Source organism: Eufriesea mexicana, unplaced genomic scaffold (genome assembly GCF_001483705.2).
Source record: "Eufriesea mexicana isolate 0111107269 unplaced genomic scaffold, ASM148370v2 scaffold2143, whole genome shotgun sequence".
In the NCBI taxonomy this organism is placed as follows: Eukaryota; Metazoa; Arthropoda; class Insecta; order Hymenoptera; family Apidae; genus Eufriesea; species Eufriesea mexicana.
Window position 1 is genome coordinate 44159 of NW_016910297.1, and position 15658 is coordinate 59816.

Consider the following 15658-nt stretch of genomic DNA (forward strand, 5'->3'; position numbering starts at 1 on the left):
ATGTATTTTTTCGAATTGTGTATATTTTTTAAATATCACAAAATATATGAGCAATTGGAGTAACACTTGAGTTTCTTTTAATTGAGTAAGCGAGATTTTTAAGAAGATTTCTGAAATGGTTTTTGGAAACGACGTCGTTTTACGTCGTTTCGAGTTTCGGTATAGTAATTCACGGAGCATCTTCTTTTAATGGTTTTGTTGATCATAAAGGGCATATTTACTCGGGATAATCGCATCCTTGAAGACGAAACCATTGTGTGAGCAATGTTATTCCGTTGTATATCACGCAGCTGAAAAATAAAACAGATAAGTTATAAAAAGCTTAATGTGTTTTTGAAATTATTTGTCATACCCCGAAATTAAATGAAAAAAGATAGATTTTATTTTCCATTTATTTTGTAATACCTTATATGATATAGTAATCTAGATATCCAGCTGACATTCACATTACATTGATCAGTCTTTATTGCTCTGACAATGTTTTTGGCCACTTGTATTTCACTCTCTTTCATTGTGCTTTAAAAATCAGAGAAATATAATTAACTTACTATAGTTCAATTAAAAAAGTAATTCTTTTCATAACAAAGAAACAATACAGAGATTCTCAAATCTTTTACATTCTTCCAAGAGAAGGAATCTACTTTTTGACATACATAGAAAAATAATCTTTCTGTGAAAGCTGTAGAACTATTAATAATTACGTAATTCCATTCATTTAAATGATCCAAATTGTTCACGAATTCTTTCTATGTAACAACATTGTAAATAATTTCCTTTTCTCTCTTGGATGTAGTATTACCTGCATTCTGCGGTTGGAGAGAATGTCAAGAATGTTAAATGGTTACTGTGGTTGCTCAATTCCTGGCATAGATTTTCCATGAGACCTGTATCGAACGTCAAAGATTGATAAATCTAGTATTAATTCATTGATTATCAAGATAAGAAGTATTCGTAGATACTCACTTATTATAGCGACCCTGGAACTATGGAAAGCGTCGTTATTCGATGCGACTGGAGTCACACCAACCACGTGGGCACGTTCTCGGTACATCATCATTGGAAGGAACGCCAGAACAGTCTGTGGATGCGAAAAACGTACTCTACATTCATCATTCCTAATCATCAATCAATTTCTTATCTTATTTCAGTCACGGATTAACCATTATTTATTTCTCACGGACTCTTTTCCTCGTCTAATAAATTAATCACAAGTTTCTTCGGATCTTAAGATATTCCAACGATGGAAAATCTATCTGTCTATCAGGAAAGAATTTTATACCCAGAAGTGACTCATCAAGGTCCTGCTGGCCGTGTCAAAGATATCCTGATCCGGACTGCCAACACACGTCACCAGAACGTCTATCTTCCCAATATCTTCCTTCACTTTCTGAGCTACTCTTCTGATCTCATTTTTGTCTAACAAGTTGCACTCGTGAACGGATATGGCCGAACAGCATGGCGTGGAATCGTCCTTCCTGTGCGTTGGTTTCACTTCCTCGATGGAAGGATATTGCTTCCTCAATCTGGACGCTGTTTCCTCGAGTACTGTGCAGTCGTTGTCCAAGCAGACCACGGAACACCCGCTTTTCACGAATTCCTCTGTGAGAGACTCGCCTAGGGAGGAAGAGGCACCGGCTATCTGAAAAGGAAGACATTTTGTCATAAATGAAGCTATTAAAAGTATCACTCCCTTTTATAACTCTTTCCTCAATTTTTCTTTTTATTTCACCGATCAAAAATTCGCGAGTAGTAGAAACTTAACCGTTTGTGTCCCAAGAAGCGCGATCGCGCTGTTCAGATTTCATGTCGTGAAGACCCAGCACATTTCGAGCGTTCTCGACAGCTGACGGTGTGTCACCGACTGTCAAAGTCGAAACGCTATCGTACCACTTGGCCATTCATCGCCATAATATAAACGAAGTGCTATCTCGCCGCTTGGGATTTCTCGACATAAAATAGAAGAAGCGCTATCGCGTTGCTTGGGATTCCTCGATATAAAATAGAAGAAGCGCTATCGCGTTGCTTGGGATACCTCGACAGTGTTTTTTCAAAACCCTCTGGGACTCAAACGGTTAAAGAATTTCATTTGGAAATTATATTTAATTATTGATAAATAATTCGAATTTTACGTTTCCAGTTCGATGAAAATCATTATCGAAGAAAGATTGGAAGCCGAGTGACGAAAATAATTCATATCTTACCAAGACTACGTCTCCAGTTAGATCTCTGGGTGGTTTCGGCAGCAGAGACTTGATGACAGTGAGGGCGGTCAGGAAAGCAGACAGAAATGTGCTAACGAAGAATTCGATGGTGAGGAACAACCAGACGGTGGACGAGGGATAAACCATTCTCGGATTCACGATCACAGTCTCGTCCCTTATAGGAAGCATGGCGCACTGAAAGGACGGAAATTAAAATTAGTAAAAAAGCAAGAGCAAAATGGAGTAAATCCAAGTACTTTCCGATTGGTACGAATTGCACACCAAATTGGCCTTCGGAATCACTACTGCGATTTCTTAATTCGAATACTTTTATCAATCACCAACAAAAGCAAACAATTACTCGCAGTTTAAGTTTAGCGATTTAATCGAGCAAGTCCGAGGAACTGCCAAGCACTGTCATGAAGTATTGGAATTAGGTACACCGAATCGAAGAGTAATAAAAGATGTTAAGAGTAATGGATATTAACCCTTTGCACTCGACGATTTTTTTGCTAGAGACGAGTAGAAATTCAAAGATTCTTACTAAAAAAGTGATGATACTTTTTTCAGTAGTAAATAAAGAATTATATAATAACAAAATTGTAGAATTATTTGATTTCTATACCTCGCACACTGTTACGTTACATTAAATTTGATATATTAATTAATATCGATCTTCCAAATTTTATGAAATGGTCATTGAAGCTCACCTCTCGAGTGCAAAAGATTAAAGAGCCACAGGAAGAATTCAACCTTCTAGAAATGAATATTAGAGAATTAGATGGAAGAATGAAAAATATGGAGAATCAATGGCTAAACGAATCGGTGAAAAGTTAATTCAACGTCGAGGAAGTGGATCGATGTAAAGGCACAAATGGAGAAATTGTTTTTGAAGAACTCTACGCGAGAAATTGGACGATAATGAATTTAATAGGAAAGAATGGAGATAGTAATGGAGGAGAAAAATCGTTGGGAAAGTTCGGGCGCTGGCGAACTCGATGGCACTCGCGGAGCACTGGCGAACGGCGCGCTATCATGCGAATGTCTTGTGTCTCATAGTGCATTAATTGCATCCGGAAAATTTGATTCGGTAACACGGCGAAAGTATATCAACGTTGCATAATGGAAGAATTTTTAGCTAGTGAAATGGCTTCGAAACACCATCACCGTTTCGACGATTTAACGTTCCAAGTTGGCAGCTTTAAAACAACACGTCGGCGAACTCGAAGCCTTTATGAACCTTCCATCCCCTCTTTGCAAGCTTATAGTTCATGTAAACGCTATCGTGCCAGCTTCGTTTTATTTCTGCATTCCATTTTTGAAACTACTTTGGTTTTGTAACGAAGCATAGATCGATGCTTAGTATAATAGTACAGTAGTGCAGTAATAGCAAAATATCATTTGCCACTGTAACACTATTATTGAAGAATCTTTCATAAATAGGAATACTAATTTTCTGAGTCTTGAACAGTATAGAGATATACTTATTTATTTTATCTCTTGAAGATTATATTTTTCTTTTATATGTATGGGTTGCTCCAATTATATTCGATATATAATTAATTTAATATATTAAATATATGTTTAATAGTATGTATATTTTTATTTTTATTTTTTATTTCTTAAACCTTGTCTCGATTATTTTTCTTTCCCTCTAATTATATATATATATAATATAAATAATCGTGAGGAGGTTTACAAAATTCAAAGGAAATTTACAACCGACTCTAATATATGTTAGAGATATATTTATTTATTTTATCTCTGGAAGATTTAATTTTTCTTTTATATATATGGATTGCTCCAATTATATTCGATATATAATTAATTTAATATATTAAATATATGTTTAATAGTATGTATATTTTTATTTTTATTTTTTATTTCTTAAACCTTGTCTCGATTATTTTTCTTTCCCTCTAATTATATATATATATAATATAAATAATCGTGAGGAGGTTTACAAAATTCAAAGGAAATTTACAACCGACTCTAATATATGTTAGAGATATATTTATTTATTTTATCTCTGGAAGATTTAATTTTTCTTTTATATATATGGATTGCTCCAATTATATTCGATATATAATAATTTTTCTCTCTCCCTAATCATATATAATCGCGAAAAGGTTCAAAAATCCAAAGAAATTTACAACCAAATTAATATATATTAGAGATATATTTATTTATCTTATCTCTGGAAAATTTTCTTTTTCTTTTATGTATATGGATTGCTCCAATTATATTCGATATATAATTAATTTAATATATTAAATATATATTTAATAGTATGTATATTTTTCTTTTCATTTTTAATTTTTTAAACCTTTCCTCGATTATTTCTCTCTCTCTCTCTCTCTCTCTCTATCTAATTATAAATATAATATAAATAATTATGGGAAGGTTTAAAAAATCAGAAAGAAATTTACAAACGACTCTATTATTATTACACTCTAATGTTAAACCTGTCCATTCGGATTATATTTTGCACAGGTGTTAAGTTGCAGGAAAGTAAGAACGTGTTTACGAGTGATCACGATAGAATAGCAAAAAGAACATTCATTAATCCACCTGCTGCAACCCTTCTTTTATTGTTTCCTATTGAATCAAACGGCTACTAGCTAGACTCGGTAACGAAATCCGTACTCACGGTGTAAAAGGTGTGTACGCCATCGCGTTTCGCAAGACAGAATAGTAAATCTTTACGTTTCCTCGTATTTCGGGGAAATAAATTTCTCGTTCCACTAAATTATGAAACATTGTTTTACCTGCATGAATCGCGTTGCTATAATATAAATCATAATAAATCACAATAAATACCGATTAAAAACTAATTCACCGTCAGGAATAATTCACAGCACCGGCAGTCGTTACGAAAACAGGAAAAATGAATCGTGCATTGAAAAATCGCCTAAAGGAGTAGCGTGCAGGGTGTCCTAGAAAAATGCCACACCCGTACCACAGTGCCAATCTGTATCGATTGTTAGTGCAAATAGCTGGTTCGTATCACGGAACGAATACGATAAATCAAAATGGAAAAATCAGTGTTGCATAACAGCTATTACGTGAAAGCGTTTACCGGGTCTGAATGATTGCATACGGAGATAGAATTGAATCCGTTGCACGTGCTACGATTGCATGACTGCTTGAATTTCTTCCGCGTATCTCGTGACTCCTTTTCTCTTTCCTTTCTTCATAAAACAGCCCAACCGTGGCGAAATCTTTATTCATCAGTTATCCATACCTGGCCGAATGATTGGCGAAGAAGAAGAGGAGAAGCGGAAGGAAAGGTGACTGAGATGAGACCCTCATCAGCGTTCTATTGTCTCGAAGAATCAAAATTGGAGAAAAGAGAGGAAGAAAATAGAAAATTTTGGAAAATTCAAAGAAAAATTTTCGTCACATTGATCGCGATATGCTACAAAAATTCGCGAAATATTTGCAATGTCCATGGAGAAGAGGAAGGAAACAAATAGGAAATTTTTGAAAATTCAGAGGAAAATTTGCGACACATTGATCGCGATATGCTACAAAAATTCGTGAATTATTTGCAATGTCCATGGAGAAGAGGGAGGAAGAAAATAGAAAATTTTTGAAAATTTAGAGAAAAATTTGCGTCACATTGATCGCGATATGCTACAAAAATTCGCGAAATATTTGCAATGTCCATGGAGAAGATTGAGGAAGAAAATAGAAAATTTTGGAAAATCCGGAGGGAAAGTTGCGACACCTTGGTCACGATATGCAACAGGAAATCGTGGATTATTTGCAATGTTCATTTTATGCAAATCCCTGCGCAAGTGAAAGTAAAAATTTATTTATAAAAATCGGCGAAGTAGTGCAAGGTGGAATTTGAACCTTTCAAGCTCGATATTTCGAACAGTTTAAATTTGATATATTTTCCGGAGGTTGTAAGTTCGTCGTGGTCTGACGGTTCGAAAGAGGTTTGGAATTTCTGAAATTCGCGAACGAGGGTATTTATAGAAACTGTATCTCTCGATTATATAAACGCCTCGAGTTTCAAAGGATCTCTCAAACAACGAGATTAAAATTATTTTCGATGAAAAATAATCGTAAGTGTACTGATATTTTAATCCCGAGTTCTCTAAGCTGTGGTAGGATAAGGTCGACGATACGAGGCTTAACGTGACATCATAGCAACGGTACAGTGAACAACCTTGTGCCCTTGGTGTCACTGACTTCTTGATTGACTTCCAGCAGTGTGATATAATCGCTCAATCCTCGAGAGAAGTTTGTCATGAACTTGCCTCTCGCCCCTTCAGCTACCCTCAAGGTAAACTTGTCCAGTGGGCACGTGCTTGTGAAGAAACCCACGATGATTACTCGTGCAAGCAATTCGGATAAAGATATCTATCAGCGACGTGTTGCTAACAGTGCTGATAATTTTGCTAAATATATCGCTGGGACCATTGCTCGCGACAGGTACGAGGAAAATCGAAGTTTAAAGGCAGGAATAAAATTGCGAAGATGGAATAGTGCCTCGTAGAATTCCAGGATGGTACAAAGAGTCGCCAAGGTTCGTGATTCCATTCTTGCTTCTTTACTTATGAAGGTAGATCGTTTATTTCCTGTCTTATGAATTATTAATCGATTTTTAAGGACACGTAAGAGAGAAGTACTTCGAATGACGTATAGTGTGATGGAAAAGTACTTGTTGGGAGTTTGAAACGAAGTGAGGCCAAATACAATGACAGGACATGTCCTATTTGAAAAGGGAAGAATAGTTTGGAAACTAAAATGTCAGGACGAATTGCAGAAGATTAATTATAAAATGTATATTAACGAGGGAAGTACTTCGAATGATGTATAGTATGCTGGAAAAGTAATTGGTGGGAGTTAGAAACGAAGTGAGACCCAATGCAATGACAGGATTTTGAATCCTATTTGAAAAGGGAAGAACAGTTTGGAAATTAAAATGACAGGACGAATTGCAGAAGATTAATTAGGAAATGTAGATTAACGAGGGAAGTACTTCGAATGATGTATAGTGTGATGGAATAGTACTTGGTGGGAATTAGAAACGAAGTGAGACCAAATGCAGTGACAGGACATGTCCTATTTGAAAAGGGAAGAAAAGTTTGCAAACTAAAATGTCAGGACGAATTGCAGAAAATTCATTAGGAAATGTAGACTAACGAGGGAAGTACTTCGAATGATGTATAGTGTGATGGAATAGTACTTGGTGGAAATTAGAAACGAAGTGAGACCAAATGCAGTGACAGGACAAGTCCTATTTGAAAAGGGAAGAAAAGTTTGGAAACTAAAATGACAGGACGAATTGCAGAAGATAAATTACGAAATGTACATTAACGTCGGATGTTTATATTAATAAGTACTGAACTTTTATTACTGCAAAGGCAAAATGCAGTATGCAAAACAGTGAAGAAGAGAAAATGCGAACGGCTCACCTTGAACTTGCAGTTACTTCTGACGCAAAGAATCCAAGAAACCTCGAAGATGCTACGAATCACTGCCTCCAGCACACAGCATGAAGATTATGAACCTAGATGGCTAACGGTAAAGCCAAGAAGCGAGGTATAGGTCTCAAACACGGGGCATCATTCATCGGTGTCCACACCTCCGATTGCACCACTGAAAATTCATACTCCCTCTTAGAACATTATAAATATGTAATAATGTTCGTTAAACATTATTCATCCTTTTCTACTTCCTCGAATTCCAGCACAATGGATTAATTGCTGCTGGCAAAGTATATTTAATTGCCATTTCAACTACAAAATTTTCTATTGTATAGAAGTAAGTGAAATTTTATATTACGTCATATCGTATCAACTTCCAAATATTACTATTATTGAAGATAAAATTAATAATGCTCTATCTCCTAAACGATTTAAAATAATAGTAAATATTCCAACATTATAAGAATTTTTATTTTGATAAAAAATAATTAAACAATAAGAAATTAATCCTAAACCATCTCAACCAATAAAAATTGATAATATATTATATCCTATAATTAAAAAATATATGGAAAATAAAAATAAAATTATTAAATTATGAAATCGTTTAATTATATATTTTTTATTTAAATTTATATATCTTATTCTATAAAAAAAAATTATTGATATAATAAATGTAACTAAATAAATAAAAATTGAACTTTTTAAATCATAAATTATAACAACATCTCATCTCACAGAATTAACTGTATAAAGTGTAAATATAAAAAAGTGGAGCAGCAAGAAATTGTGATTGAAAACATTCAAATTAATTTTGTAATAATTTATCGTCTAAATAAATCTTACGTCTGTGTTATTGTTTTTCAAAAAGGAATAAATTATAGATTCAAGTTTTTTATTAATTTAATTTCAAGGCAAGCATAAATTGATCATCTGCCTACATATCGATTCGTCGAGGATATTGCATATTTATTTGTCTAAGTATAAGATTGTAAAAAGTTATATAGATGAGTCTACAAATTGTACGTAACATGTTTTCATATGAAAATATAAAGCGTGATGCAAAATGTCTCGAAGGACCTTAGTTTCATCCATCACTGTCCCCTACGTCATTTTTTAAATTTAAAAGGCGATATGTAAAAGAACGAAATCAAGATTTATAAACAACCGATCCAAATATCCAAAAATGAAAAAATTATATTTTAAATATTATTAAATATTATATATAAATATTACATTTTAAATATTATTAAGTATTATATATAAATATTTATATATTGAATATTATATTTAAATATTATATCGTTGGCTTATGCTCTGATACAGTTTACTTACAGTTTATCTATAAATCTCATCAGAAAATCTCTGCGTTACGTTCACCAAGAATTGCATTAGAAAATATCTGAATCATAATAGGAAACCACGATACAATCGGAAAATCTGAATTCTTACAAATTAATAATTAATAACCGGTTGGATTAGCAAAGTGAAAAGGAATTGAAATAGAAGAACGATTACATAAATAGGTAAAAGAAAGTCACTGAAATGTATCACTCTGTAGAGAGGAAAACGTTGCAATGAAGACTGCACTGATCTATTAAGATTCCCGAGGAGGAAGCAGTTCCACTAAACAGAATACCACAAGAGCTTGAACTTGACTGAACACGGACCTCCTGGAGTACACTGGGACAAGCTACCCAGTATAGCAAGGCCATCGACTTTATGCTCCTTCTTGTCTTCCGTTGAAATACGTCCCGTCTGCGTTTTTTCAAGTCAAAAGCAGAAACATATAAATCCGAGAAGAAACTGCTATGACGCAAGTATTAGACATACGAGTGTGTTTTGCGATATTTTGACAAAAAGTAGTCTCTTTTCAGCTTTTTCATAGCTTCCAGCAGCTCTAGGCGAGATTAATTTAACGCGTATAATTTGACTATAATAGGAGGACAAGTTTGGCAGTAAAATATAAATTCTTATTTGCAAGTATTTGTAAAGAATTCTGAAAAATTACCGATTAGTCCCTATTATGGAATAATATCAAATTTTAACCTTTTGGTGTCACTTTCTTTGAAACTCCTTTTCTAAATAATATCAATGGGAGTCATTTGTTGCATTAGAATTTTTAAAATTGTTCGTACCTCGTTCTCCTAATATTGAATTTGAATTTAAGGACACGGTATCAGGGCCGACGTGACCTTTCGCGGGACCAGGTTCCAAAATTTTGTGCAGCCAGAATACGCGTTTAAATCCGATGTAATATCGGTAAATGGTACGGTATCATCATTTTCTAAACAGTTAATCAAAATCGGTGTATTCTAATTGGCTGATTTCCTTAACACCTTATATCTTCCGCACCCGTGTCGCAGTCGTATCAGCCTTTGATGTCAACGTTTAACGTCAACGTTTAGAACACGCTGCAACGAAATATTTCAATGCAAAGATGGCAGAGAAAATCTTGCACTCGTGTCGGTGTACAGCAAGCTGTACCATATCCAATTAATCCATAATCGATTAATGGATTATGCGATTGTATTTTCTACGCACACTCGAATATTCAATCTACTATACAGGGGGTCTTGCAAGATGTCTGATGAGTTTTCGTAGACCGTGGGGTCTTTCAAAACGTGGGGCCGGGTTCCGCTGAACCTGCTTTACGCCGGCCCTGCACGGTATTATATGGTAATATTGCTAACATTGCTGCATTTTTATCGAAAAAATCATATTGCTGTTGCATGTGTCATTGCATCGCTAAATTATGGTTCACCGCGATATCGTAATTTTGACTTATAGCTTGATAATTTACTCGCGATACTCAGAAAATATCAGCTAAATATATAAATACAATTTCTGGAATTTTCAGGTGCTTGCCAACATTGTTAGTTTACTTCGTTTTTCATTATACTTCCGCTATTTTAACCCTTTGCACTCGAAAGGTGAGCTTCAGTGAGCATTTCATAAAATTTGGAAGATCGATATTAATTAATATATCAAATTTAATGTAACGTAACAGTGTGTGAAGTATCGAAGTCAAATAATTCTACAATTCTATTATTATACAATTCTTTATTTACTGCTGAAAAAAGTATTGTCAGTTTTTTAGTAGAGAACCTTTGAATTTCTACTCTTCTCTAGCCGAAAAATCGTCGAGTGTAAAGGGTTAATAAATTTCCACATCCTAGCTTCCTTGGAGACTTCTGTCAGTCCGATACTGTGATCGTGGATAGTAAAGGATGAAATTGTTCAAAGAAACACTGACCAGAGACGAGACAATGTAAGAAACGTAACAAACATAATGAATAAAAACCGAGATTATTTGAAATGACACTGCATGTTGTCGTAACAGGAGGCTTCATAAGAATTCATCGTACATCACAATAATAGCTTCGGGGTATAAACATTCTGAATTTTTAAACCTGCCAGTATAAAAATTTATAATTCTCCATGAAACCATCAAAGACGAAATGATCGAGTTTTGAATTTGAATATTCAAATTAAAGCTGAATTTAAATTTGAAAAATTAGCATTCGACGTTCAAAATATTGAGTTAATGTAACAGGAATGACTCGTTTTTCGATTTTACGAAGATTCGCGGAAACGTTGCATAGTTTATATTTCGCGAGTGGTATTTTCCCTCGAAACATCGTAAAGATAGAAGGATGTAACGATAACCAGGAAGACGATTACTCAATCCAAAGTGTAGATAGAAACCACCATTAGGATCTCGTAGCGTAAAAATTTCCTTAGATCGCAGTCTGAAATAGCTAACGATCACGTTTCTTTTTCCTTTTGTTATAAAAATGATTTATTGAAATCATTCTGGTTTATTCGTGGAAGTTCAGCAAGCGTGGACGCGAAATTGTTAAGTTAAACATAACACAGTTGTTGTTCGTGTGAGTATTGAAAAGTTTAATTACCTTTTGTGAAAGACATGGAACTGTTCAAACAGTTTCGACATGCTTGGCGGATTTCTATTTGGAAAAGGCCTACCTGACCTGACGGTTCTGTTTGCTGTTAAACGTGTCCTTTCTGCAACAGGTATATCAAAGGGAAGACCCATCGATGTCGATAGGAGACAATTAAAATCCTTTGAAATCCCAGGAAATGCATGGTTCGAACAGCTTGCTCCAATTTCTAATTTGTAAAGTAATTTATATAACGATAAAATGTAAAGTAATTTAATTATAAAACAAGACCTGTCTTCGAACCGGATAAATTGGAAAAATTCTTGTTTTTAATAGAAAAATTTTGTGCAACGATAGTCTGGCTAGATAAATTAAAATATCTGTCAATCAGTTTGTTAAAAATAGTAATAAGAACATCTCAGATACAGTTTAATGAATTGACACTATAGATAGGAAAGATAAATTAGAATATTTGTCAATTATAAATTGAGACAGTATAGATATTTAAAATAAATTAGAATATCTATCAATCAGCACGTTAAAAACAATAATAAAAATATCTCAGATATAGTTTAACGAATTATCACTATAGATATTTAAGAAAAATTAGAATATTTATCAATTATAGATTAAAACACTATAGATATTTAAGATAAATTAGAATATTTATCAATTATAGATTAAAACACTATAGATATTTAAGATAAATTAAAATATTTGTCAATTATAAATTGAGACAGTATAGATATTTAAAATAAGTTAGAATATCTATCAATCAGCACGTTAAAAACAATAATAAAAATATCTCATATATAGTTTAACGAATTATCACTATAGATATTTAAGAAAAATTAGAATATTTATCAATTATAGATTAAAACACTATAGATATTTAAGATAAATTAAAATATTTATCAATTATAAATTAAAACACTACTGATATTTAAGATAAATTAGAATATCTATCAATCAATTCGTTAAAAATAATAATAAAAATATCCCAAATATAGTTTAACGAATTATCACTATAGCTAAGAAAAATAAATTAAAATATTTATTAATCATAGATTAAAACACTATAGATATTTAAGACAAATTATAATATTTATCAATTATAGAGTAAAACACTATAGATATTTAATTTAAATTTATAAATAGGTATTATATACGGTGGTACTTAATTTGCATATTCATCAATAGACCTGTAGGATGGTCACAAAACGCGTAACGTAACAGGAAATTGGTTTCCTCATTATATCGCATCTTCATAATAATCGGCTAGAATTTGTTACGGTGAAGATATTACATATGAGACAAGTTTCGCATGAATGCGAATGAACGCATCATTCAGAATGCATACAACGGTCCTCCAACCGGTTTAGGGTTCAATACCCATGGCCGAGGACAAAAATTTCGAATATAAGACAGAATCGCATGCCGATTCGGGATAAATGAATATTCAAGAGACGCTATTTTTTAATGTCAAAATTATTGAAAGAATACTTTTTCATATTTTTTCACTGTATAGCTTGACCACTATGTTTGACCTCGTCCATGAGACTATAATTAATGACTGCTAGTCTCTCTTTTTTTAACCTTTAAATTTCCTTCTTTCTTCCTCTTCCTGATTAAAAGCTTAAAAAGATTAAAAGCACCTTTTTTAAAGCTTCGTGTATTCAATTAAATAACAAACCGTGCATGATCAAGGTTGAACATGAAATTTGGAAGAGGATGAACTCGGAGAAAAGAAGACGAAGTTTCTTATTCTCAACTTCCTCATCTTCCATTTCCTATATTTTCTGTCACGAACTGCCTTAAGAAATCTTTTTCTCTCAATGTAAACCACGTTTCCTATTGTGTACACTATACAAGAAACTGGGAGAAGAGGTATTATGCATTGACAATGTCGTGAGCAGCATTATGCGAATTCCAAAACTGGTTTCAGCACGATCGATTTTCCCCGGCAGAAAATGAAATTCGTTTTATTATGCAATTGAAACGAAGCGAAGAATTCGGGTTTCTATTTCTATTACTGATAAGTAATTCGGATTACAGTCGGATGTACGAACAAAATAATCAGCGTCTCGTTAACTGTTCTAGAGAGCGTGTAATAACATCTACGTCGACAAAATGATGTTTAATCCATACCAACTTAATACTACGATATCACGTTCGTACATAATCGTGGCTCTGTGTTGGAACAAAACTGTAACGTGCAATTAATAAAATATAATTATCGTGTTATATAAGCGAGTATTATAGCAATTTACGAAGCGACAGTTCCACCAACTGCCAGTTTTTCCCGGCGTTTTCGACCCACGTCTGCAAGGAAGTCGAGGATCAGCCACATCACGGTTTCAGGTAGTATTCTGCAAGTCATAAAGGTCGAACAAACGCTTTATGACTATGGTAATATTGAATCGGTGATAGATCGTTATTTTATTAGGAAATAAAATATGCCTGGGTACTTAATAGACATGTCTTACGATTCGAAGTTATCTGAATTTATTTATGTATTTATATTAAATTCACTGACGTGCAGGTAGTTAAAAATTGTTTATCACGTGGAACTTGATCATAGAATATATGCGAGATGTAAGAGAGAAAGACAATATACCTGTTGACAGAGTTTAGGGTAAGAAGACATCTAGGAATAGTATATTCGGTGTAATTCCTCCTAATTGCTTTGATTATCTCTCCAGCAGCGTACGTCGGTGAAGTTACGCCAAATATGTAAGGGAATCTACAAAGATCCTGTTCTTCAATATGAAGATCGAGGTAAGATCTTATACGACTCACGTTTTACCTATATTTTGGGTCCCTGGCTAATCCAGTGTCCACGTAAAACGGATAAACAGTCGTAAATCGTATATTCCTACAGTTGGAGTCCAAACGCAGCTCCTCGTGAAGAGCCTCCATCAATCCTATTAAAGATTCACGAGTTACTGAATTTGCATTTTCTCAAGCGAGAATGGACTCGGAAGAAGTAGGAAAATATTTTTGCACGGTTCAATTCGTAACACGATTCTGATAATAGCGATTCCTAAAATATCCGGGGATATCGGAACTTTGATTCAGAAATCCTTGACCTCTTACGGCAAACTTGGAGGAGCAGTAAGTTATTTTCTGAAACACCCCGTATATGCCGCACATGCTACATACGCACACTATGTGTCCCTTTCCGTTCTGTATCATGCTTGGTAAAAATGTCTGTATGGTCTGTTGAAAGAATTCAAAGTTTCAATGCCTTCTTAACATTTAGAAGCTTCGGAATCGTTTGTGATATTTAAATATTTGGGTCTTCTGAGAAATGGAATTTCTAACCAAACGCACCCAAAAGTTCGACAGGACGTTGACATTAAACGTCTTCTCTATGAGATCCGAGTCTTGATCCAAAAACGAACGATGATATAATACGGCGGCATTGTTAATTAGAATGGTCACGTCTGGCACGCCCATCTTTCTCATCAGCCTTGCAGTCTCTCGGACTTCTATTCTTTTCGACACGTCAACCACGAAACCGTAAGCCTACATTTTGTTATTCGTCAGAATTGTGTATGGAAGAACAAGAAAGGAATATTTAAGTGAATATATTGTTCCTCTTTTTAATGTTGCCTGAAGATAAGACATTTTGCGATTAAATGCTAGGTGCATCTTATGGCGACCATTTTGGAAAAATGTAATTAAAGTGTTTCATTTCAATTATTCTTTCGTTATTTCTTACTTCTCCACCATTTTTTGACACCACGTTCATAGTCGATCGATTTCCTTCAGCATCTACGTCCCAACAGACAATTATGCAACCCAAAGAAGCTAACTGGATAGCCAATTCGCGACCAATTCCATGTCCAGCACCGGTTATCTGATGAAATAGCAGATATAAATAGGATGCTGTAATCGAAATACGAGTAATCCATTTACCAACACCGTTTCTCCTAATAAATTCTTTGCTCGAGGCGGTATAATCATCTTAAAAGTAGCCGCAGTCATAGCAAAAGTGATCTTCACTGATAAGACGAAGAGATCGTAGAGTAAATTCAAATAAGTAAACTCGAGGATATTTTTCACACTTGGCATCTTGATTCCCCTTTTAAAAATAGTTCAATTATTCATT

The 15658-nt window shown here is 34.0% G+C and overlaps 2 protein-coding genes across 5 annotated transcripts; both read right to left on the reverse strand.

Moving 5' to 3' along the window:
• Positions 1-71: 71 nt before the first annotated feature.
• LOC108549811 (retinol dehydrogenase 10) lies at positions 72-9320 on the reverse strand. Of its 4 annotated transcripts, XM_017903347.1 has the most exons (9): positions 9161-9320; positions 8978-8984; positions 7631-7814; positions 2202-2396; positions 1280-1639; positions 964-1078; positions 800-884; positions 406-516; positions 72-290 (listed from the first exon to the last, which is right to left on the reverse strand). In XM_017903347.1, exons 4-9 carry the CDS (start codon positions 2388-2390, stop codon positions 218-220), a joined length of 933 nt encoding a protein of 310 aa, XP_017758836.1. In that variant the 5' UTR covers positions 2391-2396; positions 7631-7814; positions 8978-8984; positions 9161-9320; the 3' UTR covers positions 72-217. The 4 variants fall into 4 exon arrangements, with proteins under 4 accessions (XP_017758836.1, XP_017758835.1, XP_017758834.1 ...); XM_017903346.1 differs by lacking the exon at positions 8978-8984; XM_017903345.1 differs by having other exon boundaries at positions 8978-9320.
• Positions 9321-13810: 4490 nt separating this feature from the next.
• Positions 13811-15621, reverse strand: firl (firelighter). Its single transcript, XM_017903292.1, has 7 exons — positions 15466-15621; positions 15269-15406; positions 14878-15072; positions 14634-14763; positions 14351-14468; positions 14162-14287; positions 13811-13913 (listed from the first exon to the last, which is right to left on the reverse strand). Exons 1-7 carry the CDS (start codon positions 15619-15621, stop codon positions 13811-13813), a joined length of 966 nt encoding a protein of 321 aa, XP_017758781.1.
• Positions 15622-15658: the final 37 nt, after the last annotated feature.

What these genes read in the sequence shown, in the direction of transcription:
- LOC108549811 (XM_017903346.1), bottom strand. Translation starts at nt 2,390, where the DNA reads ATGCTTCCTATAAGGGACGAGACTGTGATCGTGAATCCGAGAATGGTT. An exon ending in TTCCAGGGTCGCTATAATAA is followed by an intron (nt 885 to 963) that starts GTGAGTATCTAC and finishes CGTTCGATACAG; the next exon opens with GTCTCATGGAAAATCTATGC. An exon ending in AGATTACTATATCATATAAG is followed by an intron (nt 291 to 405) that starts GTATTACAAAAT and finishes TTTATTTTTCAG; the next exon opens with CTGCGTGATATACAACGGAA.
- firl (XM_017903292.1), bottom strand. Translation starts at nt 15,621, where the DNA reads ATGCCAAGTGTGAAAAATATCCTCGAGTTTACTTATTTGAATTTACTC. An exon ending in CTCCAAGTTTGCCGTAAGAG is followed by an intron (nt 14,469 to 14,633) that starts GTCAAGGATTTC and finishes AATCTTTAATAG; the next exon opens with GATTGATGGAGGCTCTTCAC. An exon ending in ACCCTAAACTCTGTCAACAG is followed by an intron (nt 13,914 to 14,161) that starts GTATATTGTCTT and finishes TATGACTTGCAG; the next exon opens with AATACTACCTGAAACCGTGA.